Here is a 25,926-nt window from a genome sequence, read left to right as displayed (position 1 = left end):
AGTTTCGTCTTTTTCATCTTTGTATCTTTAGTGCGTAACATAGTGATTAGCACATCGTGGCTGCTCACTAACAAGATGTCAAACTGATCTAGACTGAACTGAAGGCTACGTGTGGATTCGTGGTTTCCTGAGGTGCTGGGAGTGGTAGGCACTGGCTTCCCCACCATGTGCCAGCTGGTGCTGCCTTGGTGGGACAGCCCAGTAGCTGGAGAGCTTAGCAGGCTTTCACTAGAGAGTTCAGTTTAATGAGCTTCCGAGAAGGGTATGGGCTGAGGAGCTTTAAAATTCAAAGTAGGGGCGCCTGGGTGGCATAGCGGTTAGGCGTCTGCCTTCGGCTCAGGGCGTGATCCCGGTGTTATGGGATCGAGCCCCACATCAGGCTCCTCTGCTTCTTCCTCTGCTTCTTCCTCTCCCACTCCCCCTGCTTGTGTTCCCTCTCTCGCTGGCTGTCTCTATCTCTGTTAAATAAATAAATAAAATCTTTAAAAAAAATAAAATAAAATTCAAAGTAGCTCTGGCTCTGCCAGAAGCAGCACTGTTCCCTGAGGACGTAGTACACTGGAGAGACATCCGGGGACTAGGTCATCCCCTTCCAAATTTTCCATAACTTATGAAATGCTCCCCTTGGCTCCAAGAAGAGTCCCTTGCCGTACTTGCTGTAACATGGATTGCTTAGGCCAAGGGATAGTTCACTTTCTAGAGTTTCTTCTTTCTCATTAGCAGAAGCATGGCCAAGACCTATTCTTTTGAGTGTGTCCAAGAAGGATAATGGCAGTGTTTTCTTGGGAGGCACATGGGGAAGAATGGGTGATGGTATTCCAAGCCAATTAAAAGGATACACAGCAAAATATTTCATTTCAGAGTTTCTATCTGCAGAAAATATAAGCTGAGTAACAAATAATTGCCTGTTTTATAAATTGTCGGTTTCAGAATCAACTTTTGAACTATTTTTCAATTAAAAATTAAAAAGTTTCTGATTAATGCTGGTTATCTCCCCAAACTTGCTTTCTGACATCAGCTATTTGTGCCTAACACAGTACCACTCTAACTGAAAGGGAGATTGCTAGAATAACAACTCTGCAAGTTTATGTAACTTAGCTTTATTTCGCTTTTGAACCTTGCAGGTACAACGGTGCCAGCTCACAGGGCCATCCTGGTGGCCCGTTGTGAAGTGATGGCAGCCATGTTTAATGGGAATTACATGGAAGCAAAGAGTGTTCTGATTCCAGTTTATGGTGTTTCCAAAGAGACTTTCTTGTCATTCTTAGAATACCTATACACAGATTCCTGTTGCCCAGGTGAGCAGTCTAAATATTAGGTAATAGCTCATGATTTTTTATTTCCTTGTCACTCATTTTGATAAATTTCTGTGAAATTTGTTTTTGCTTAAGATTGATCAGAGTTGACATCATGGAATGTGGTAGTCAGGTGAGGTGGTAGTGGGACAACAATGAATTTTCAGTCAGTTCCCATGTCCCAGCCAACCCCAACAGTGTGTTGATTATGTGGATACCCTAGAAATGGAGGTGTTTTGTGGTACCCAGTCACTAATTCTACAGATTGGGACATCCCTTCCATAAAGAGAAGAGGTTTGGGCAGCTGCTTTTATGGCTCTAACTTGTGATTGAGGCACTTTTAAGGACTTTGAATATTCTGAGACCCTTTGGTCATCTCTGTGGTTCAGGAATGTGGGGTTTTTTAAAGGCTTCTTCTGACTACTCCTAAAGTCATACTCTCCTTAAACTAACTTCTCCAAAAACTTTTCCTGACATGTTTAGGATCCCCAGCAGACTGTAGGATTTATTTCCCTATTCACGGACTTAGAACTATCTGACTAAAAACTAATCATCTTTGGCAGCGATAGGTTGGAACAGATCTTGCAGGTTTTTTTCTAGCTGGGGCCTCCTTGGAGAAATTGCAAAATCCTTTCTACAGTCCTAGAGCCTTGGGACGCCGGCACGGAAGCCCCTTTAATTCATCTTCAACCTCTGGCCACTAGATGGCTCCCACCACAAACACAACTACCACAAACACAGCTAGAATAAATCCTTGGTGGTTTACTTGATCAGGAGCCTGAGACCTTGATTACAAGACCTGGCCAGGTACTCTAGCAAATATAAAAAGAAAACACACATTTCAGACCATCCCTCTCTTCAGATTTATTGCTTTTACTTTTAGATTAGGAAGATTTTCAACCTTTGTTATTAAAATCTCTTAAGTTTTAAACAAGTCGTGAGCCCTCTAGTGAAAGGTTTTAGAAGTTCAAAAAAAAAAAAAGAAAATTCCTTTTTTAACTGAATTGATTCTGGTCTTGCAGCCAGCTGTAGAGTACTTTGGAGCCACTTAGAGTTGCTACTGTCAGTGTTAAAGACTGGCTTATTATATTTGCTTAAGAAAAATGATACTGGAGAATTTGTTAAATAAAAATTTTGACCCAGATTTAAAATAATAAGAAAATTTAGTTTCTTAGTCATCTTCCCACTATTGTCATTGAAGCTTCAGATTTTAGATCTTCTCTTGCTGATTAGAAAAAGTGCTCAGAGAAGCACTAATAACTATAGGACAAAGCCCTTTAAAAGTTGATAAAAGGTGTGGGGAGAAAAATGAGTCAAAGTGAATAATCAAAGTAGATCAGTACTAGAATGTTTGCATTGGGAAATCACAGAAAAAAAGGTGGTCTATTCATTATGTTAAGTATCGATCATACATAGGGTTCTTGGTTCCTAGCTACAAAACAATGCAAGGAATTTCAGATGGGCTTAGAAAGAGAATAACCTGAAAAATCACTTCTAGGGAAGTTTAAAAACAAACAACCTTAGCGATTGCCAGGGGTTAAGGAAGGTGGAAATGAGGAGTTATGGCTTAAGGGATAGAGAGTTTCAGTTTGGGAAGAAGAAAAAAGTTCTGGAGATGGATGATGGTGATGGTTGCACCGAAGTGTGAATGTACCTTAATGCCACCGAACCATACACTTTAAAGTGGTCAGTGATAAATCGTATGTTTGTTTTACCACAATAAAAACAACAAACACACCTGGTGACTAAAGAGAAGCAAAATTGCAAGGATTTAGTTTAGCTAGCGTAAAGAATTACATAACAGCCTTAGAATTGATTATTTAAGGGCAATTGTAGAATCGCCTTCTCTGAAGAATTAAAAAAACAACAAGGAAAAGATTCACTTCGGAGTACTAAGGCCTAAATTAATTCTTTTTAAAAGGGCATAATAGGGGCGCCTATTTGTAGGGGCTCCGCCGGTGGAGTGTGCAACTCTGGATCTCAGGATTGTGAGTTTGTGCCATGTGTTGGGTGTAGAGATTCCTTAAAAATAAAATCTTTCAAAATAAGTAAAGAAAGAAAATGGCTCACTAGTGTAGACTGCAGACTCATTGCTTCCAGGCTTTTTCTCTGCATTCTGTCCTACGCTGGATGATCTAGTCAGCCCTGTTCTATTGTCGTTGGTTTGCTTTCTGTTGTGGTTTTGCTTTAGGTCATAACAGAAACAGCCTCATTGTCCATTTTTTCTTACTTCCCTTCCCGCGTCAGCTGGGATTTTTCAGGCTATGTGTCTCCTGATCTGCGCGGAGATGTATCAGGTGTCCAGACTGCAGCACATCTGCGAGCTGTTCATCATCACGCAGCTGCAGAGCATGCCCAGCAGGGAGCTGGCCTCCATGAACCTGGATATAGTGGACCTGCTCAAGAAGGCCAAGGTACTTGCCCCTACCTACCTTAGGTTGTTGGAGTGAAAAAAAAAAGAAAATTCTTCTAAAAATTCTACTACTTTAAAAAAATTTCTGTTTGTTGAGAGATACAGTAGTGCTTGTCTCGGTTTGGAATTTTGGCCAAATGAGGGTGAAGTGCCCTCACAACTAATTCTGTGGCCAGATCATTTTGAAGCATCGGATATTTGAGCAGTTTTTTCCAAGGAGGTAGAATTTGCTGACAGGAAGGTTTTCACCTGAATGGCGGCCTGAATTGGAGTCATCAGAGTATGGTGCTTTATTGCGCCATATTGGCATTGTAGGAAAGAGAACTAAGGTTGAATTTCCCCAGAGCAGTCACATCTTAGGTTCGCAAAAGAAAAATGACAGAGTTGGTCCATGCATACTGACAGAGATGGTTAGGCTAACCTCATTTATTTGTTCATTCATTCCTGTTTTTACTTCACGGCCATGTTTTGAAGTTCCTGGTTGTCTGTAGGAGGTATTGGTGTACTTCATTAATACTTTCCAAATGCCATTTATCGATTCGTCTCATGTACATTCAGTAAAAACGTTTGAGTTGAGAATCACTACAGTACACCATACTTTTTGTCTTCTTCTAAGCTTAGGGCCTTTTTGTTTTTGAGAATTGCATTGCCACACGTTCTCGGAAACAGGTCTTGCATGGTTAAGCTAATTGTGAATAACTGCAGTCACAAAGACCCTAGAATCTGAATCGGACAAAGGTCTAGGTCGGTCTATAAGTCAACTAGATTTGCGGTCTTGAAATCTTCTGGCACCTGCAGATGTGCCAGTCAAAAATCTGTTATTTCCTCATTCCCACTAAAGGGGGAGCAGGAAGTTTATCCAGACCCGGCATTCTTCCGATGGTTATTCTACTGTCCTGTCCTCTGCTCTATGACAGTTTTAGGGCTTGCGGCCATGGTGGAATATAATGGTGTATATTGAACTTGCTGTAAGCTGAACCTTCTAGATCTTTTTATAGGAATATATTTGGTCCATCATTGGTGACTATCAGGACTTTGTAAAATGTTATCTGGCATACAACATTTGGCTATCCCTATCAATTTGATATCCAAAGTTAGAAAAATAGGACAACTTTGTCTTCAAGTTGCTAAAATGGAGCCACATAACAGGGCAAAGGACAAACTGCTAAAAGCTTGCCTCCATGTTGAGTTGAATTCATAAAGCAATAACGTGTATTTCTGGGCATAGAAGGGAATTCATTTTAAGCATCTAGGTCTTCTCTGTCTCCTTAACTATTTTGGAGTTCATTTCTTTCATAATCAAGTCTTAAGACCTTATATATTTAATTTAAAGCATAAATACAAATTTAAAAAACTGAGTAGCCTTCTGCACAGTGTTGGAGCTTGGGGCTGAGGCCGCTGACTGGCCACTGAGCTCACGAGTGTAGGCAGTGTGCACAGGAGCGCTAAGTCCTTTGCTAACACCACAAAGGTCTCTGGCCCAGTGAGTGCATTGTGGTAGTAATTCTTGCTACAAGTAAAACAAAACAAAACCTTGATCTCTCCTTGTAAGGTATTTACATTGAGCTTGGGATAAATAGCTAACCTCTAGATTTAGTTTAAAATTTATTTTTCATTCTTTCTGGTATTTTTCACAATCTCTCTTCATTTTTGATATATCATTTTCATACAATTCAACCAAGTCTGTCATTCTTTAAAAAAATGATCATAATCTTCTCTTCCTTATCTCGTCGTATCCTTTTAGTTCCTGCATCCGAGAACTTCCTGTCCAGTTGCACTGATGTTTTAGGTCACACGCGTGCACTTGCGCACGTTTCCTCACCGGTGTCATTTATGATGGTGGCGTCAGTGGTTGTTACTGACCTGTTTTTCCTGACTCTATGCTTTCTGATTATGTAATTATCCTTATTTATTTCTCTTTAACTTTAAAAGTTGAAGATACCAGCCCTCTTTGAATTTTTCTTTTTGTTTCTGAAGACTTTTCTATTTTCTCAGATTAAGTCTCCATTTACCAGTTTTCCTTTGTTCTATTCCTGGTGGTCCCTAATTCGGCAATTACAAATGCAAGATAACAGGATCATTTTCTTTGCCAGTTCTCTTGTAAGTTCCTAGTTTGAGGTTTTAGTTCACCAGCCAGTTCATACTGTTGGTCAAAATTTAGTTAACCTTTCCTTCATTGTTTCTCTGACTTCTGGGAGGTGAAATTGTCTTTTAGCAGAATTAGACTTTGAGTAGCTTTTTGAATAATCAAAATATCCAAATACTCTATTATCATCTCTGCTAGTTTTGCGTTGTTTATCAAGAAAGCATCCTTCATATCTTTGGTATAGTTGAGCAGTTTGGCATTCTCTCACTTCTGCTTCCTCCTTCCCCTTCCCCCAACATTTCTCAGTTCTTTACCATGATTCTACCTGCAAATTTGTCTGTTTCCATCAAGTTGAACTTTTAACATGCAAGAGAAGCTTCTTTCCCTTAATCAGATTAAGTCCTTTGAACTCAGGTAGACATCTCCTTATCTCTGCTCCCTTTTATACCCTAACTGGTCGAACTTCGGTGATTCCTCTGAAGTTCTGTTAACCGTATTAAAGTTTCAAACTCAGTATCTTACTTACAAAAACTCAATATCTTACTTATAATCTGTGCATTAATATTTGGCTGCTTCAGGCCACCAGTTTTGTATCTGATCTTTTTTTTGTGAGCTTCTGGGTATTTTCCCCACCATTATTATTCTTCACAGAGCTATTAAATGCTATAACATTTTGTTAATGGGATTTTTAAAGCCTTTCTTTTTTATTCCGTTATTTCAGTTTAAACCTGCTTTGTCAGGAGTGCCTGGGTGGCACAGTCAGACAAGCATGTAATTCTTGGTTTCTGCTCAGGTTGTGATCTTGGGGTTGTGAGACTGAGCCCCCAGTCGGGCTCCATGCTCAGCAGGGAGTCTGCTTAAGATTCTCTCTCTCCATCTCCCTGGGCCCCTCCCACTCATGCTTGGGTGTGCACACACGCGCATGCATGTTCTCTCTCTCTCTCTCAAATAAATAACTTAATTATTAAATAAATAAACAAACAAAACTGCTTTCTCAGGTTAGCACATATTCTTCCAAAAAAAGGTAGTTCTTACAGTGAACTGTTTTCTATCTTCACCAAGAGCCTACAATTACAATATCTTAAATCTTAGCCAAAAATAAAATTCTGCATGTTAGCCATGTTTTCATAGCCAGCTATTCATTTCTATGATCTTCCCTCTCTTTAAAGTCACAGCCCTTGGGCGATGTTCCGAGCCTTCATTTCTGGGTTATCTTCTCTGGGTTAATCATCTGATAGTGCCGGAGGCTTCTGCTGAAATAGCTACACATTCTTGTTCTATCTCTTTGCGGTCACTCACATTTATCTGCTAAAAGTTAAGGCGAATAAAAATTGGTAAAATGTGATGTGGGATTCGATGAACCATAAAGTGTCTTACAATTCAAAAATTCTGATTTTGTATACTGAAAATCAGAGGAACCTGTGGATTTACATGTGAAAATATTCCCACATTATACTTTTTGAAAAAGCAATACTTGAGTTTCTTCCTTAAGATTTGAGATTATAAATCTTTCTTTGATTTAGCATTTTTTATTGCTTCTCTACTATTTTTGAGTTTCCTTTAAAGAGCTATATTTAGCTTCAAGGTGCAAACAACGTAAATGTCCATCAACAGATGAATGAATAAATAAAATGTGGTCTATACATACAGTGGAATCTTAGTCCTAAAAAGGAATGACGCTGTAATATGTGCTGCAACACGGATGAAACTTGAGGACATTATACTAAGTACAATAAACCAGACAGAGAAAGCATACCTATTGTATGAGTCAGTGTCTATGAAGTACCGAGAATAGTCAAATTCATAGAGAGAAAAATAGAATAGTGGTTACCGGGGACTAGAGGTAGGGGTAAAAAGGGAGTTATGATTTAATGAATATAGAGTTGCAGTTTGGGATGATAAAAACATTCTGGAAATAGATAGTGATGATGGTTGCATGATCATCTGAATGTATTTAATGCCCCTGGTACCCTTAAAGGTTAAAATGTTATGTGTATTTTAACCACAATTATAACAAAAAGAACTATACTCTTGTATCAGAGTGGCCTGCCGGCAGGTTACTGTAGTCTGAACTGAGCGGTTAGATGGATCAGTGAGCATCACTGGATCGGCACCAGGGTGAGGATGTCATGGCCGTGGTGCTCTGAGTTTCCCTCCCATTAGCGTTTGAAACTCAGAATGAGAAATGTGCTAGAAGTCCTGCTCAGTGAGCAGGATTACTACATCCTAGTTAAAAGCGTCCTTTTAACTACATCCTAGTTAGAAGCAACTGTTCAGACATAGCCTTCTCATAGAAATATATGTACACATTGAAACCCAAACCCTTAGGTTGTTGACATTCTTTCCACAAAATGTTTTTCGGTTTGCTCCTCAGGTGAACTTGTTTAGATATGGACAAGTGTGTACCTTTGCTAACCATAATCTTATCTCTGCTACACAGATATAAGCGCAGTTAGTGAAGGCCCTGACCTAAGATTAAAAGCTTAAAGGAAATCCTTAAGAACCTCAAAGAGTCTCTGCTAACCACCGATGCCGCGTGCCGCCGTATAAGCCATTGTGCGGCTCCAGCACCGGCGGCTTGTTACTCGTTTGATTTGGTTTCCTCGCTGATGTAATTTTATTATTACATGTGAATAATTCTCCCTTTTCCTTTCTGCTCTCAGAGTAGGCAGAAGGCTGCATCATACCTGGACGCAGTCGGGATGGAGTCGGGCTCTCCACGACTTCTCCCAGACCATTCTCTCCACCTAGTCATCGTCTTGATGGTTATTATGTACATTGTTTCACTTTCCATTTTTCTTGCAGTTTCACCACTCCGACTGCCTTTCAACCTGGCTACTCCATTTCATCGCCACTAACTACCTCATCTTCAGCCAAAAACCTGAATTTCAGGATCTTTCAGGTAGATAGCCAATTACTGTTTTGAAAAGAAAACTTCAGTCTTTGTTCTTAGGTTTAAGACATAGTTTGTAGGAATAGTCGTTGTTAAAAAAAAAAAAAAAAGTAAAAAAAAAGTGTAATACATTCCTCTTAACTACACAGTGCTGTAATTGAGGACACTTTAACTTACAGTCACCTGGTTATAAAAATAGCTTGACCTGTGTTACAGTTTTATAGCTCCCATCCGTTTTAAAATGCACCTTTTTTCTGAAGTAGAGAGATAAGGTTGCCTCAGGTGGCATTTGATTGTAATAAATGATATCTTGGTTTTAACCACCTAAGTTAGAAGCAAAATTTAAATAGTACAGATTTAAGCATTTTTTTCTTGTGAAGGAATTTTAACTATTGTTATTTATAATATGTGGGTCTATTGTTCTGATATATGTGTCTATTTAAGTATATCTGTGTAGGAATCCATTATATTACTTGGGAAAAAACAGTATTTTTATTAGTCAAAGAATGTTGCAAAACTTACTGGAGAGGATACCTAGTGTGATCTTTAAGGTAGGGCGTAAAGATGAAAACCAATCAAAGTGTGAGCTTCTGAGCGCTGCATAAGAGGAAAGAAAATGAGAACAGAGTAGTCATCAGAGTAGACCGTCAATTTAGATAACGATGGTTTGCTCAGGTTACCTTGAATAGATAGTGATGATGGTTGCGTAATACTGTGAATAGGCTCAAGGAATAATCAAGTTAAAAGGCAAAAAGATCACCTAGTTAAGTAGTTTTAAACATTAAGCAGGAAAGTGTCCTTGGAGATTCCTGAAGGTTTTCTGAGGTGGGGGCAGAGAGCCAGGAATGGCTGAGGGAAGAGGGGGAAGGAAGAAGAGAAGGCTAAGTTTGTAGTTCTTAGACCCCTTCGCTCTTCAGCCAGAGTAGTTCCACTTTTATCTGCTTTATATCTTAGGGTTCTCCGTAAAATTCTACTTGTAAAAGATAATCTGCTGCTGAAATATTTGAAAATCCCCGGCTTCTTTCATCTTCTTGCACAGATGAGGAAACCAGGAAACAGTCTATTTTTGGCAGATGTATTCAGTTAGTTGACCAACACTGTATGCCTATTGGGAGCCTTCTTATGTAGACTTAGTTATTAGTACAGTAGAGTGACATAATAAAGCGGAATATAGATATTTCCTAACTATCTACTTCGTGCAAAAAAGGAACAAACTAATTCCATTCCTAAAGAGAAGGCACACTTCTTGCTGTTAATAGGGACATTCTAATACAGTCATTCTTTAAGAAATCAATTCAGAATGAAATGAGTGAACATTGTGATTGTAGAACTACCTTTGTTATGCGGCCTTAGGTCCCCTTCATTCTTAAAAGAGTGAGATTGTTTTCCATTTACTATCCTGTATAGATGAATGCCACACACGGAGTACTATACAACCTGCGGAGAAAGGTGCTCTATAAATCCTTTGAGTTATACATTTTTATTTTATTACTTACATAATTGACTATAAAGTATGTTATGACCACCTGGCATAGTGAGAAATAGGACTCCACCGTGTAATTTGAGAAGCAGGGTAAGAGGATGAGGCTGTGTCCCTGACTGTCTTCTCTTCCTTTGATAGGAACTAAAAAGGTATCATGAATGCTCCCATTCAGTGGTACCTGTTTCTGTTCAGGACCTGCTGTGACGTGTCCTTGGGGGCAGAGAAAAAGCCCCTGGTGGATAAGGGAGAACGAGATAGTCTAATTGAGTGGTCACAAACTGGGAATCCGTGGGTCAAAAGTAGAATACAGTCTACCAAGAGGTTTTATTTGGACCACATGGTATTACTTTTTTTTTAGTGTCACCATTTAAAAATTGTAACATGTCATATCTTAAAAATCCAAATTTCTGGCTTCTTTGGAAAAGTTGGAAGATCTGGCAGCCCTGGGCCCATCTTCCCACATGGCAGCAACCTGGAGCTGAGCATTTACAGGAACATGTCTCCTCCAGAATGTCCTAGTCACCTCTCCTCCCTGTTGTCTCACACTTGAACTGCCTTACACGGTCACTTGAAGTTGGAAGGGTTCTTATCACAGTTTACAGCTCCCTTAAATAATTTCCCATTTTCAAGTTTCAAAAATTATCGAGTTATTATCGGAACTCTGTGAACCGTTTTCTCTTTCCTGAGAATTCTTTAGGGGTGTTTAGAAACTGAAAAGTGAGATGAGAAGAGATGTCATGTTAATGCTGGCTTTGATACAGCAGAACTCGGTTAAATAGCTCATTAAATGTTAGGTATATTTTATATGTTGGACTCTTTGGAACACAAACAGCAATGCATTAGGAATATAAGTTACTCTTGGCGTTTATGGGTTCATTATTCTCACAGTTTAATTTAGCTCAGTATTATGTTGCATATTATATAGTGTGGAGTTTTTTGTCTTGTTTTGGTTTTTGCTGGCTGCCAGAGCTCATCTGCGATAATTTTTCTCTCTGTTTAAATCTTAACCAAGGGAGTAGTCTTACGTCACGTTTGCTCACTAATGAACCCTACGACTAACTTCCCTGAACCACTAGGTCGTTTCTTTTTGTCCAAGTCCTGCAGCCTGAATCATGACCTCATTAATCTGAATTCTAATATATAAGGTCAAACAGTAGATGAGGAAGTGGGAACTGACTTAGCAGAAGGAAACCTAAGTACCCACAGAAGGGAATGTGGATGAGAAGCAAGCTGAGTCACTCAGCAGAACACCAAGAAGCCTTAGAGATTTGCAAGACCAGGTATTTCAGAAAGCAGAATGAGGCTGGGGGCTGAAAGCAGTAGAATTAGTTGAAAGTTATGAGGAAGGGGCGCCTGGTGGCTCAGTCAGTTGGGCATCCGACTCTGGGATTTGGCTTGGGTCCTGGTCTTGGGGTCTTAGGGTCGAGCCCCTCATTGGGCTCTGTGCTCAGCACGGGGTCTGCTTGTGATTCTCTCCCCCTCAGCTTGCGTGAGCGCTCTCTCTCTCTCAAATAAATAAATAAATAAATAAATAAATAAATAAAATCTAAAAAAAAAAAAAGAAAGTTATGAAGAAGCTTTTGCTGCACTCCATCCCACCCAGGCAGGCAACTCCTTCTCCTTCATCATCCTTGGAGATGGGAGGTTTATTCCTGGAGAAATTCAGCCAAAAGAGTTATAGAATCACAAATTCCAGGTAGAGCTGGAATTTGTTAAGGAGCTGACCTGAATACATGGGGATCCTGTGGAAGTGTACACATTGTATAGTAAGCCACCAGCCTCTTCCCGTGTCCAGATTCTAGAATTCTGGCACCAGATGTTGCTGCCTTGACTCCCACACTTTGGGCATGAGATTGAAGCATCTTTCTCTGGCCCTGGAAAAAAAATATATAGGTGCAATCATTTGGAAATTCTTTCAGTGAACCCAACAGATATCTGTTCAATTATTCCACCGTCAGTAAGTGCTACCCATGACCACAAGATATCCAAACAGCTATGTCACACCTCAGTCTTAAACGTAAGGATACAACTGAGGATCTTCAGGTATTTTAGGCAATATCTAACATGAAAGATAAACACCAAAACCAAAATAAAATTAATAAAAACAGAAGAGAAAGAATTTAGAGGAACAAAGAATAGAAAAAAAAAAAAATCTTCAAGAGTCCTAAAATTAATATCCTCAGAGAATAAGAGATATAAATTTATAAAGCAGGAGAAAATGTTATTTAAAAAGAAACAGTATTCCCGGGGCGCCTGGGTGGCACAGCAGTTAAGCGTCTGCCTTCGGCTCAGGGCATGATCCCGGCGTTATGGGATCGAGCCCCACATCAGGCTCCTCCGCTATGAGCCTGCTTCTTCCTCTCCCACTCCCCCTGCTTGTGTTCCCTCTCTCACTGGCTGTCTCTATCTCTGTTGAATAAATAAATAAAATCTTAAAAAAAAAAATAGTATTCCCAAAGACAGAAAGTAGAATGATAGTTGCCAGGGACTGAGAGGATGGGGAAATGAGGAGTTGTTAATAAGTACAGAGTTTTAATTTTGCAAGACGAAAAGAGTTCTGGAAATTGCACAGCAATGTGCATGTACATGATGATACTGAACTATATACTTAAAAATCGTTAAGATAGTAAATTTTATGTTATGTGTGCTTTATCATACGTAGTTTAGAAAACAATACAAAAACGAAGTTGTTCTTGGAAATTGCAAACAGGATAGCAAAAACAAACAAACAAAGAACCCTAAATAAATAAGAGAGTTGAAACAACTACATAAAAGTTGAAAGATAAAAATAAATAAATAAATAAATAAATAAATAAATAAATAAATAAATAAATAAATAAATAAAAGTTGAAAGATAAAAATGAGGACATCTTCCAAAAAGTAAGACAAAAAGATAAAGAGGAAAGAAAGAAAGTTTTTAAAAAAAATTTGGGGCTCAATCCAGGAGATGAATTTTCTGAGTAAATGAAGTTAATACAGAATAAAACAGTGGAGAGGAAATTACCAAGGAAGTAATACGAGAAATTATCCTGGTCCTGAAGGACCGAGTCTTCAGATTGAAAGGACCGCCTAAGCGCGCAGTGTTATGAGTGAACAAAGTCCATCCCTGGGACGTGCAAGAATGCTGACTATAAATAGAAAAATATGAAAGTTTTAAAAGAACACAGATTACTTGCCAAGAGCTATAAATCTGAACGGTAGAGGAGTGTTTAATAACCTTGGAAACTAGAATGCAATGGAATTCTGTCTTCAACATTCTGAGGGAAGTTTTCCGCCTAGAATTCTATACCAAACCAAATTATCAATCGTGTGTGAAGAGGATAAAGATATTTCATCACAAGCAAGGTCTCAAAAATACTTCATATGTACCCCCTTTTTCAGGGAGCTAATAAAGGTTGTGCTTCACCAGAAATGGAAAATAAACTTGAGTGAAAAGCCTGGAGTCCAAGAACGGAGGGATCCAACACGGAAGCAGGCAGGAGGCCTGGAAAGCAGGAGGGTGCAGGGCTGTGAGGAGAAGGGGCGGGCAGCTGCCACCAGAGTGACTGTGGCTGGGTGGAGAATAGGCTTGAGAGGACCTTAAGGAGTTTGGGAGGCTGAGGTAGCTGCAAGGAAAAGTCAATGAAAAACAAGTCTGTTACCGCCAAGAAAAATAAGTCTTATGCGGAAAAACAAAAGAATATACATAGTACTTGATGAAGCAGTGGACAAGACATATATTGTTGCAAATCACATAATAATTTAAATCCTGATGACTGATTTAACCAAAAGTGTGTTGAACAGTTGTGGAAGCGTTGAGGGAAAGGTAGGGGAAATGTAGCCGAACTCAGATCTAATCTGTTAAATAGGGCATCAGTAGTTAATATCTAAACTTGATCCAAAATAAAATATATGCAATTAACATTCTTTTTCTAAAAATTTTAGTGGAAGAACGCAGTTTTGTTGAAAAGCACAGATGGCCATCGAATATGTACTTGAAGCAGCTTGCGGAATACAGGAAGTATATTCACTCCCGGAAATGTCGTTGCTTAGTAATGTAACCCAGAGCTTTTATATACATACGCTTTTTATTATTATTATTACTATTATGAAGAAGAAGAATGGGATACCTCTGTGTTCCAGTAAAATTCTGTGACTGAAACCAATATGGGCGTTAAAAAAATTACCATACAGCTTAGTGTATTTCTTAGTTCTCTGAAAAAAACTACTATTGTGATCTTAAAAGGGAACAAAATATACCACAGGCTAAAACTAAGGCTTCACCATCCTAGTATATAAAGCTGTCATACAGCTTCTTTTTCTCTTTAAGATGCCCTGTCGCTTTAGTGATATTAATACCCCTCCTGGTTAAGTAATGTTTAAATTAAAAAAAAATCATGTAGTATTAATTAGAAATTTTCATCATGTCTGATGAATTGCTCTATTAAAATAAGGGCATTTTAAAGACCCAGTATGATTATTTCAGTAATGAAAAATCTAGGGTAAAGCTGATCAATCCGAAATTTTAGGAGTAGAAATGTGCATGGGGTTTTGAAAGTGAAAAACGCCAGTTGGTTTCAAATCAGTGACAGTGTTTGAACCATCATGAGAAAACTTTGTTTTTTATGTGGACAACCCAGCTGAACCACCTCGTCTGTTCTGTGGGATCCTGATTGGGCAGGAAACCTGCACAGGGCTAGCTTTATGGCCGTGTAACCTGTGTCGTCACACAGGGCCCCGTGCTTGGTTCGATGCTCTGCTATCGCCATCTTGAAATTCTTAATAATGTTTAAAGAAAGGCCCTGCATTTTCACTTTGTACTGGGCCCCCCAAATTATCTATGTCTCCTAGCAGGATATGTACTGCATTTTCTTACTCAAACATCATTCTCTCTGAAAGCAAAAAAGAGGCATTGACATCGAGGGAAGAGAAGGAGGCTTGCTGGAGGGAAGAGATCACGTGGGAATTCCCATCCTTGGGGGCATCTGTAGGGGGGGGGGCGGTGCTCTGCTGCTACCTCCGGGGGCAAGAGACACATGCCTTGTGTTTACTCAGCTTTAAAACACTCACAGTTCTGGCTCTATCACAGTTGAACAAATGTCTTCTTGCTCATTCTAAGACCAGGACGTTGGTAAAAGCGACTGACCAGTGTGAATTTAAAATGCACTTAAAATGATGCTCGTAGGAAGAGATGCTTTCTAGAGAAATTGCAATCAGTGGCTTAAGAGTTTTTTGTTTCGTGTACTTACTGAGCAGCTTGAATTGTTTGAATTCTTTCTGAGGACCGCAAGGTTATTTAGTGAGTAGCATGAATCTTGTCCTTCAAGATAACCCAGTAAGTTAAGAGAAAGGTTATAAATCAAAGACTCAGTACATAGAGAGAAAATAGCAGTAGGATAGAATTACAGTCTCTCTTGTATCACATGTCAACAGAAATAATTACATCGGAAGCTCACAAGCCGAGAGATGGAAAACCAAATTACTATTTATTGTTAACATTGTTTTCATCTGTAATTCAGTATTGGGATATATTTTTCTTTTAATTTCTAATGATTTTCAAGAACATCGAGTTTTTCCAACTATTCAAAAGCTTGATTAAACAGTTTTATACCACAGTATTAGACATAATACTATACAATTAGTCCTTGGAGGTATATCAACACTGTTAGAGTAAAACAGTAAACATCCCCTATATGTATCTTTCAAGAAACCTGATTTTAATTCGATTGTATTGATGCAGATTACTGGAATGCATTTTATGTTTTTTGTATTTTAATTACTTGAGATAATCAACTCTTGGCAGATCCCATTTGATAAGGATAAACATTGTAAAGAATAAATACTATAGTAGATTTTTAGAAATTCATCACATTTAAGATCTTTTAAAACACAGCAATAGCCTTATGTTCTTCCTAAGGTGGTCTTTCCCCCGTGTGAATTACAACACTTAAAACTCCAAGTCGGTAACTTTTGATCTAGGAAATTGAAAAAACATTAAGTTCTAGAGCAAAATAAAGTATTTTCTTGAAAATACTATTTAACATTTTCATAGACTATAGATACTTTGAGGTTGTTTAACCTGAATGGAAGTTGAGTTTGGAAGCTGGTGCTCTGTGGGTGTCGAGCACGTAGATTTTATTACGAAGGTCCTTTACCACCTGTGTGAGTAACTCAAACACGCTGCTGTCGTGGCTCTCCAGAGCTGGTCAGAACCGTAATCAGATTAGTTCTTAAACCTAGACTCTTCAGTACCTTTGAATTAACTCAATTTAAAATAACAAGAAATTTAAAAATACTTAACTATCTTGGAGAAATGAGTGCTCTTTTTGAGTTTTTTTTTTAATTGAAAGGTTATTTCTAGATGAATGTATGCTGTGTTCATCTCTGCTTCAATGTATTTACCAATCATTTTAATTAGAGAAGATACTGTGTGATAGAACTAAGGCCTTTTCTTTTTGGGCCAGGTTTTCACCTTATATAACCCTTTGTATACTTCTGACTGCTCTCTGTTCCTATTATAAGAGAGTAGACTTATAAAATAGAAGTTTCAGTAACACAACTGAAATTCACCCTGTCCAGCCAGCATGGTGGCTTCATACTGGGCAGTTGCAGGAAACTGAACAATTGGGTAATTTTAACTTCCAAGACAGCTTAACTTTTCAATTGCAGTTTTAAGAACTACACTACACTGACATACTTAATTAGAAAAAAATTTTCCTCGAGAGTACTTTATTTTATTTAGAGCATCTGTTTAATTCAATCTTTAATAATTTTGCTAAGGGTATGTATGTATTTTAATATAGCCTGACCTGAATTTATATGTTTTTAGTTTTAGTATTTAACATTTTGTAACAAATAAACCTTTTTTAAAACAAGTTTAACACAGTGTCCTGCAATTATTTTACCTCGGATGTTGAAATGTTGGAATAAATTTGGGAATACTGCCTGTGTTTCTCAAGCATAATTATGTTTCACAGATAATTTCCATTACACGTAAGATATGTAGAATATTGTTATTTTGTAGATGCCTGTGATGAGATAAAGACATTTATATTACCTTTACCGCTGGTACCAGAATTTCTCTTAACAAAATAACTGCCTTTATTTAGAAAAATGCTTTCAGGGGCACCTGGGTGGCTCGGGTGGTTGAGCGTCCGTCTTCGGCTCACGTCGTGATCCTGGGGTCCTGGGATAGAGCCCCGCATTGGGCTCCCTGCTCAGTAGGAAGCCTGCTTCTTCTGCTGCTCTCTCTCTCGATCAAGTAGATGAGTAAAATCTTTAAAAAAAAATTCTTTGATAATGACTTAGCATGCAAGTGAGCCCTGTGGGCTTGAATGTTGGCTGGGGCCAAGACTTTTGAGTAGAGAAGCCACTCTGCATAATAAAGGGTTAAGAAGTTGGAACTTTCCAACAAAATGAAAAGGCAAGCCACTGGATGGGAGAAAATGCTTGCAAATCATTTATCTAGAATGAGTTAATATCCAAAATATGTAAAGAACTCATACATCTCAATAGCAACAAAGCAAAATAATACAGTGTGATTGAAACATGGGCCGAGAATCTGAACAGAGTTTTTTCCAAAGAAGACATAGATATGGTCAACAGGCACATCAAAAGATGTTCAGCAGAAAAATGCAAATCAAAACCACAATGAAGTATCACCTCACCCCTGTTAGAATGGCTATTATCAAAAAGATGAGATAAGAGGGGTCTGCGAGGATGTGGAGAAAAGGGAACCCTCACGTGATGCTGGTGGAAATGTAGATTGGTGCAGCCACTCTGGAAAACAGTGAAGAGGTTCTTCAAAAAATTAAAAATGAAACTACCCTGTGATCTAGCAATTCCACATTTGGGTATTTATCTGAAAAAAAAAAATGAAGAAACTAACTTGAAAATCTATCTGCACCTCCATGTTCATTGCAGCATTTTTTACAATCGCCAAGACATGGAAACAACCTGTCTCAATCCGTGGATGGAGGGATAAGGCAAACGTGGTGTATATACACAATGGAGTATTATTCAGGTATAAGAAATACGAAATCTTGCCGTTTGTGACACGGGTGGACCTTGAGGGTATTACGTTAATGAAATTAGTCTGACTGAGAAGGACAAATACCGTGTGATCTCATTTATATGTGGCATCTTAAAACAACAGTGACAACAAGAGCCACCAAGCTCCCAGATACAGAGAACAGATTGGTGTTTGCCAGAGGTGGAGGTTGGGGATTGGGGTGGGGGAAAAGGGTAAAGGGAAGTCAAAAGTTATGAACTTCTAGTTATAAGATGTCATCATTGGGTGTAAGACACAGTATGGTGACTAGTTAATACTGTATTGTCTATCTGAAAGTTGCTAAGAGGTAATGTGGTAACGGGATGGTAACTGGAACGTGGTGATCATTTTGCAGCATCTACAGATGTTGAATCATTATTTGTACACCTGAAACTAATGTAGTGTTACATGTCAGCTGTATCTCAGTTAAAAAAAAGAAAAAAAAAAAAAGAATTTGGAACTTTCCAGGGCTGAGGAGGCCAGATAGGAGAGGGAGAAAGACAAGGCAATCGTAGTATGAACATGGAGTGTGCAGTATATATTATAATCCCTCCCCAGGTTACCCAACTGCTACGAAAGTCCGCTAAACCCATAAAGGCCTCCACAGCTCCCCTGGAATTATGTTGCAAGCACAAATCTGAGCTGCCAACACATTCTTCTAGAGGACCCCAATTACCTATAGGAACCTCCGCAGTCCTTGCTGCCACCACGGCCTTTCCTAACTAGCCCCGTCTCTCTGCCTTGACGTGTGGGATATTGGCTGTGCACTTGCGCACTTCATACTCTTCCTGTGCCTTGGGTTGGGTTGCCGTTCCTTGTCCATTTCGCAAACTCCTGCATATCCTGGAAAACCCCACTTAAACATATCTCTTATGCTCTTTAGGACTTCAGAACTGCTTCTACATGTGAATAAGAATTAATTGCTTCTGCATGTGTCTTTCCTTAGCTCTTTATTCATACCTTTCTTATGGCACCTGCTGCATTTTAGGTATTTATGTATTGGTGGTTTCTACTTGCCTGTAACTTGAGGGCAGGGACCATGTCTTGATTTACCTTTGCGGCCCCTCCCTAACCCTCCAAGAAACATGGGACTGACATAGACTGTGTATAATAAATGGCACTGAAAAGGCCAGATTGCTTCTGTTGGAACAATAATCAAAAACTTGTAAATGCAAGTGAATAGTACGCTCACACTTGAAGCTTTGTTTGCCCTGTGTCAGGAGTAGCCAGAGTCCGCTGGCATGTGGGACCCAGAGTGACCATGGTGGCTGGGTTTCTGGGGAATTGATGAACAGGATGGAAGAGTGATAATTTCCCGACCATTGAGGGGGATGAAGAACATGTACAAAGTGATCCTTGGAGACACCTGCCTGGGAGTTGCCATAGAAGGTCAGTAGAAAGATGAGCTGGGGGGACAGAAGAGTTTCTGCTGTGAATAACGAAGCGGAAGGAGCTCCCAGTGTCACATATAATGCTTGTATGTAAATGATCCTTTAACTGCATGTACGTGATTTCTGTGGCGTGCGAAGCTAGTTCTCAAATTCTTAGTTGTCCTGTTAACTGTCAGAGCTTAACGTTCTTAAAGGCTGAGCTTTAGCCCCTCATCTCTGACTTAGTACCTGTCTTGTTTTGTTCACAAGAATGGATGTCCTTTTATCTTATTTCTTCTTCTTGTAGTAACCACATCACCCCTGGAATGCTTTTCTCTTAAAATACTTGTAACTTCTCTGACTCCAAATTTGCCAGTGGTTTAGTCTCTGACGTGCCATGTTCAAGCAGAGCAATTCAACAGCCAAAAATTACTAAAAAGGTTTCTCATTCTTTTTTATTTTTTAGTGTTAACACTTTCTAGTAGGCAATGTATTTGTGAGGCTGAAAGCTCAAAACCATCTAAAAAGTATACTTTGGGAAAAGAGTCCTTGCTCCCACCTGTTTCCTTTCACCCCGTTTCTGACGTTCCCCGTAATAATCACTTGCATTCGTTTTTTAGGCATCATTACAGTGTTGACTAACGTGAATATGAGCAATGAAAATGCATATTTTCATTTTCCTCCTATGGGAGACAAAATAATGGCTCCCCAAAATATCCACATTCTAATCCCCAGAACCTGTGAATGTTACCGTTCATGGCAAAAGGGATTTTTGCAGGTGTGTTTAAATTAAGGATCTTGAGATTACCCTGAATGGGTCCCTGGTAACCCCAAGTGCCCTTCTGAGAGGGATGCAGTAGAGTGAGAGTCCGGACAGGAGACAATGTGGGGAGGGGAATTTGGGGGAGGAAGGGGTCATGAGTCAAGGAAGAAGGATAGTCTCCAGCAGTTTTTCAGAAAGGGAATGGATTCTCCCCTGAGCCTTCTGGAGGAACCAGCCCTGCTGACAAGTCTAGCCCAGTCAGACTGATTTTGGACTTCTGACTTCCAGAACTATAAGAAAATAAGTGTGTGTTGTTGTAAGCTGCTAAGTTCGTTATCGTTTGTTACAGTAGCACTAGGAAATGAGTACACTCTTTCCTTCATACAGAGGTGACATGAATTGTATCCTTTGCTATCAATACCAGGTAAGGAGGCCCTGAGTGGGGTCTCAATACCTTGAACTCAGTAATTAATTAAGCCAGTTACTCTCAGATGGTAGCAGTCATTAGAATTACCTGAAGGGCTTATAAAAGCAGAGTGCTGGGCCCCACCCCAGAGTTCTGACTTGACAGGTCTTGGTTGGAGGCTGAGCGTTTGCTTCTGAAAGAAGTTCCCAGGGGATGCCCAGGCCGCTGGTCCACAGAACATGCTTTGAGAACACATCGGACAGTTCACTTCTCTTGGGTCTGAAGCCTCTGACTACTCCAGGCCCTCCCCTCTCCCCCTCCACTCTCGGTTTGAACTTTGACCTCTAGACCCAGGCCCCTCCTCTGTCTCCTTGATAGTTTTTCTAGCTCTGTTACCCTCTCTTCATTTTTCTGATTCTGCTTCATAAAAGTTTGACTAAAAGCCAACAGTTTCCCCTGAGTCCTTGGCCTGTGGGGCAGCCAGTCAGAGCAGAGCCTCCCGGGATGATTTCTCTTTATTTGGGGGTGTGGGGGGTTGAGGGTGGTGAGTCAGAGGAGAGGGGTTGGACTCAGACACTCAAGATCACGCACTAAACCTTGCGAAGGCCTCACTTCACATTACTGTTGACCTTTAGTCTCATCTGGAGCTCCCGGTTTCTCTGTGCTTATGCTGCGTGCTGGGTCTTTGACCTTCTTGCCCAAGAGGCAATGCACGGCTCTGAACTCTCAATAAATGAAAGTAAAATTAACTCTGGAAGGCCTCAGACACAGTCCTATATACTACTCTTGAAAGAGTTTAAACAGGAAATGTAAGTCCTTAAATCTTTTTTTGTTTACAATGACATATTTTGCTACTGTTTCACAGGATACTTTTTTTTCCAGAAAATTGTCTATCTCTTTGTTGTCGTCTCTGATTTTTAAAAAAATATTCAGCTGCTGTAAGAATTGTAAGCAACATTGGAGCATAATCATATATAATCTTTTTTAAACTGAAGGTCCTAGAAGATCAAAGTTTGGTTAAACCGGTTTTGTGGGTCCCAGAAATTCTTCTCACAGGTGGCAGGGAGTTACTAAGTAACCAGTGTCCCCCTCACACAGGCTTGCTTCAAACTTCTGAGTGCTTCAACCCTTCCTCCTCCTGATTGGAAGTCTTGCTTTTGCCTTTACTTTAGTATGTTTAAAGCTGGAGAAGAATAACTACAGTTTCCTCTTTCAGTTTTCATAAAATTTATGTAGATTCATTTTTATTTTCCTAGAAATCTCTCGTCTAATAGTCTCCCCATGTGTCACCATGGTAACTGGACACCTCATTGTTCTTGGGTCTTATGTCCCCTTGGTTGGAAGAAGAGTAGGGTTGGTTTTCTAAATTTCTAGTGACTTCCTCTGAGGAAAGAATTGCCTCAGAGTAAACTAGGACATTTCGGGGTAGAATTAAACTACAGACCAAACTACCTGAGAGGCCAAGATAGAACCCCTGGAAATGGGTCAGAAGGCAGATTAGAATGTAGCAGTGCCCAGGTGTGGTTTGAATGATTTCCTTGAATAGATGGAAAACAAACATTAGGACATTTTCTTGGCAAGAACCCAAATGTAAAGCAGATCATTTAGATAAAATAAATTGGAATTTATAGTAAAGAATGGTCTGAATGTTTTCCTAAGCTGCACAACACCACCGGTAAGAAAACTTTCTCTTTTATAACCCTCACTACTTCTAACGAGTATGTTAGAAAGACTGATCTTGTATGGGATCTTAGTATCTAGGCACCAGGGGTCCCAGAACTGCAAGAAGATACCACAGTGGACATACTGATTGCTTGTTTCTTACTTCATAGTTTTATGTCTTTTAGCACCGTTTCAGAAAGCATAATAGCTGCTTAAGAAACATCTGTTGAGTATAAGATGGAGAGCCCAGCAGACATACTGGGTCCAAGTCAACCATGTTGACTCTTATGGCCCAGGTGTTCCCTTTCTGCTTAGGGACCAGGGGTCTTGGCCCTGGGGAGGGACACAAGAGACACCCACAACAGAAGCAGGATGAGGCCCCACTTTAGGGGCAGGGCCTTCAGCGAGGGGTCAGTGTGGAAGGCTAGGAGACACCCAGGAATAACTTGGGGAGACTCTGGGGCCCACATCCTATTGGCAAGAGTATAACTGAGTGAAATTTTATGATTGCAGTTTGTGTGAATTCCATAGGCTGGTGAAGCCTGGGCAGATTGAAGCGTCACTTACTATGTCCCCATTACCACTTACGGCACTTTCACTAAGTGTCAGGCGTTTTGCATACATTCTTTCCTTTAGAAGAGCCACGGTAGCAGAGGAAGGTCGTCTGGTGGGCTGACAGACCGCACAGGTGATGAAGCCGGACTGCCTCGGTTGATTCAGATTCCAGCTCTGCCTCTTACCATGGGACCTCAGACATGAGAAATGGCTTCTCCTTGGACTTGTTCATTTATAAAATGAAGCTAATGCGTGCAGCGACTTCACAGTCTCATGGGAGAGTCAGTAAGGTCATGCACATAAAACGCTGACTTGCACAGAGTGAGCACTCTAAAGTTTTAACTGTTTTAACTGTTATTATCTTATCATCCCAGCAATGCTGTGGGCCACGTGCTGTCAGTGTGTCCTTTCTGAAATGAGCACAGGGAGTAATAGCCTGAAGTGGGTCACAGTGTTAATAAGTGGCAGAGTGGGAAGAATCGAGACCTTATTCCAAAGCCCAGGTAGCAAACAGCAACCACCCCGCTCTGGGGAAACTATTCCAAGGTCTAATCTGATCACGATGCTTCAAATGCTGTGATTGGTTAACATAGCACCCTGGTGGTTAATATTTGAAGTAAATAACCCAAGGCTGGAAGACAATCAGCATATCCTGGTAGGAAGCGATCCCAGCGAAAGGGAGCTGATTGTGGGGCACATTCAATTCCAGCAGCCAGGTAGTGAGGTTTCTCCGTTAATCCTCTTGCATTTTAATTAGTTCATTTTAATTCTTGTCAGAACCCAAGCTGAAGAGATTTATTTAGCCACAGGTATAGAGCTAGGAAATAGCCTAACCAGAATTTGAATTCAGTCCATGTTGCTTCTAAACCATTAAAAAAAATAATAATAAATCTGTCCTTGGAGTAGCTATTTCAGGTCTTGGGCCAGTTCCTACTGGAGATTTATAGGTTTGAGAAACATTGTTTCATTGAACTGTACAAATGAAATGGGTGAATTACATGGGCTATAAAACATAGCTAAATAAGTTGTTAAAAAAAAAAAGAAGGAAGGAAGAAAGAAAGGAAAATACAGAAAAGAAGTAAGTGGGGGAGCGAGAGAGGGGACGAAGAAGGAAGGAAGGAAAGAAGGAAAATAAAACATGAGTAGTTGGAAAAATGTTTTCTATCTGGTCCAATAAGCACCGGATGACGTTGAGTTCAGTGAAGACTGGATAAAAATTTTGTTTCTGCGTACATGGGTTTAGAGCATGGTTGAGCCCGCCTAGTTCCGACCCTAAGTGACCTCCCCCGTTTCATCCCTCCAAGCTGGCGATGCCTCTCAGGGAGGCTGTTTGCCCACCATTGATCTCTGTTGCCTTCTTCCTGTATCTCAGCAAAGGGAGAGAGGTTGTTTGTATGTATGTGGGCTTTGGTGAGGCTGAGAGTGTAAGTTGTTTGTTTTTTAAATAAATTTTATCTTTTAGAGTAGTTTCAGGTTCATAGTAAAATTGAGCAAAGGTACAGAGATTTCCCATATACCCCTGCTTCCACACATGCGTAGTCTCCGCCATTATTAACATCCCCCACCAGAGTGGTGCATTTGTTAAAACTGATGGACACGCTGATACATCAGTATCACCCAAAGTTCATAGTTTATGTTAGAGTTCACTCTTGATATTGTACTTGCCGTGGGTTTGTACAAATATATAATAATATATGTCCATTATTATAGTATCACACAATCGTTTCACAGCTCTAAATATCCTCTGGGCTTTGTGTGTCCATCCCTCTTCTGCAACCCCAGGCAACTACTGACATTTTTACTGTCTCCATAGTTTTGTCTTTTCTGGAATGTCATATAGTTGGAACCCTATAGTATGTAACCTTTTCATGTTTGCTTCTTTTACTTAGTAATATGCCTCTAAAGTTCCTCCATGTCTTTTCATGGCTTAGTAGCTTTCTTTTCTTTTCTCTTCTTTTCTTTTTTTGGGGGGGGGTTATTTATTTGTCAGAGAGAGACAGAGAGAGCAGGGGAAGAGGCAGGCAGAGGGAGAATCAGGCTTCCCGCTGAGCAAGGAGTTTGATGGCGGGGCTCGATCCCAGGACCCTGGGATCACGACCCGAGCCGGAGGCAGGTGCTTAACCGAAGGAGCCACCCAGGCGCCCCTCATTTGTTTTTAGTAATATTCCATGTCTGGTTGTACCACAGTTTATTTTCAGTGCCACCTACTGAAGGTCATCTTAATTGCTTCCAAGTTGGGCAGTTACGAAGAAAGCTGCCGTAAACATCCATGTGCAGGTTTTGTGTGGACATCAGTTTTCATCTCTTTTGGGTAAATACCAAGGGGTGCAATTACTGGATTGTGTGTTACGACTATGTGTGGTTTTGTCCGACTCCACCAAACTGTCTACAAAGTGGCCGGGCCATTGTGCATTCCCACCAGCAATGAATGAGAGCTCTTGCTCTACATTCTTACCGGCACTTGGTGGTGTCAGTGTTTTAGATTTTGGCAATTCTAGTGGTTGTGTAGTTGTATTTAATTTTAATTCCCATAACATATTATGCGAAGCATTTTTTGTTTGCGTGTTTCCCATTTGCATATTTTCTTTGGTGATGTATTTGTTAAGTTCTTTGGCACATTTCAAAATCAGATTGTTTTCTGAATATTGAGTTTTAAGAGTTCTTTGTATATTTGGGGTAACAGTCCTTTATCAGATATATCTTTTGCTCATATTTTGTCCCAGTCTGTGGCTTGCTTTTTCATTCTTTCGACAGTGTCATTCAAAGAGTAAAACTATTTAATTTTAATTAAGTCTAGCTTATCAGTTTTTCCCCTGTGGGCTGTGCCTTTGGTATTGTATTTAAGAAGTCATCCCTGAACCCAGGGTCACCTAGTTTTCTACCATGGTATCTTCTAGGAGTTTTATAATTTTGCATTTTATGTCTAGGCCTGTGCTTCATTTTGAGTTAAGTTTTGTGAAGGTTGTAAGGT

General features: G+C 39.9%; 1 protein-coding gene and 1 non-coding gene across 3 annotated transcripts in view; both read left to right on the top strand.

The window, feature by feature from the left end:
- The window catches only part of RHOBTB3 (Rho related BTB domain containing 3), a 53,205-nt gene extending 36,181 nt beyond the window's left edge, over window positions 1–17,024 (top strand). For both annotated transcript variants that reach the window (XM_045796453.2, XM_045796452.2), the window contains exons 9-12: window positions 1,125–1,298; window positions 3,543–3,709; window positions 8,600–8,696; window positions 14,095–17,024. In XM_045796453.2, coding sequence (XP_045652409.1) covers window positions 1,125–1,298; window positions 3,543–3,709; window positions 8,600–8,696; window positions 14,095–14,210 — 554 coding nt within the window. In that variant the 3' untranslated portion in view covers window positions 14,211–17,024. The remainder of the gene's footprint in view (window positions 1–1,124; window positions 1,299–3,542; window positions 3,710–8,599; window positions 8,697–14,094) is intronic.
- LOC123791595 (small nucleolar RNA SNORA62/SNORA6 family) lies at window positions 5,074–5,226 on the top strand. The gene has a single exon (XR_006779458.1). It is a non-coding gene; the product is annotated as a small nucleolar RNA SNORA62/SNORA6 family (small nucleolar RNA).
- Window positions 17,025–25,926: the final 8,902 nt, after the last annotated feature.

The sequence above is a fragment of the Ursus americanus genome, chromosome 5 (genome assembly GCF_024610735.1).
Source record: "Ursus americanus isolate L20-20 chromosome 5, mUrsAme1.1.p, whole genome shotgun sequence".
Classification (NCBI taxonomy): domain Eukaryota; kingdom Metazoa; phylum Chordata; class Mammalia; order Carnivora; family Ursidae; genus Ursus; species Ursus americanus.
Note: the sequence above shows the minus strand (reverse complement) of the source record. Positions and strands in the feature narration are given on the sequence as shown.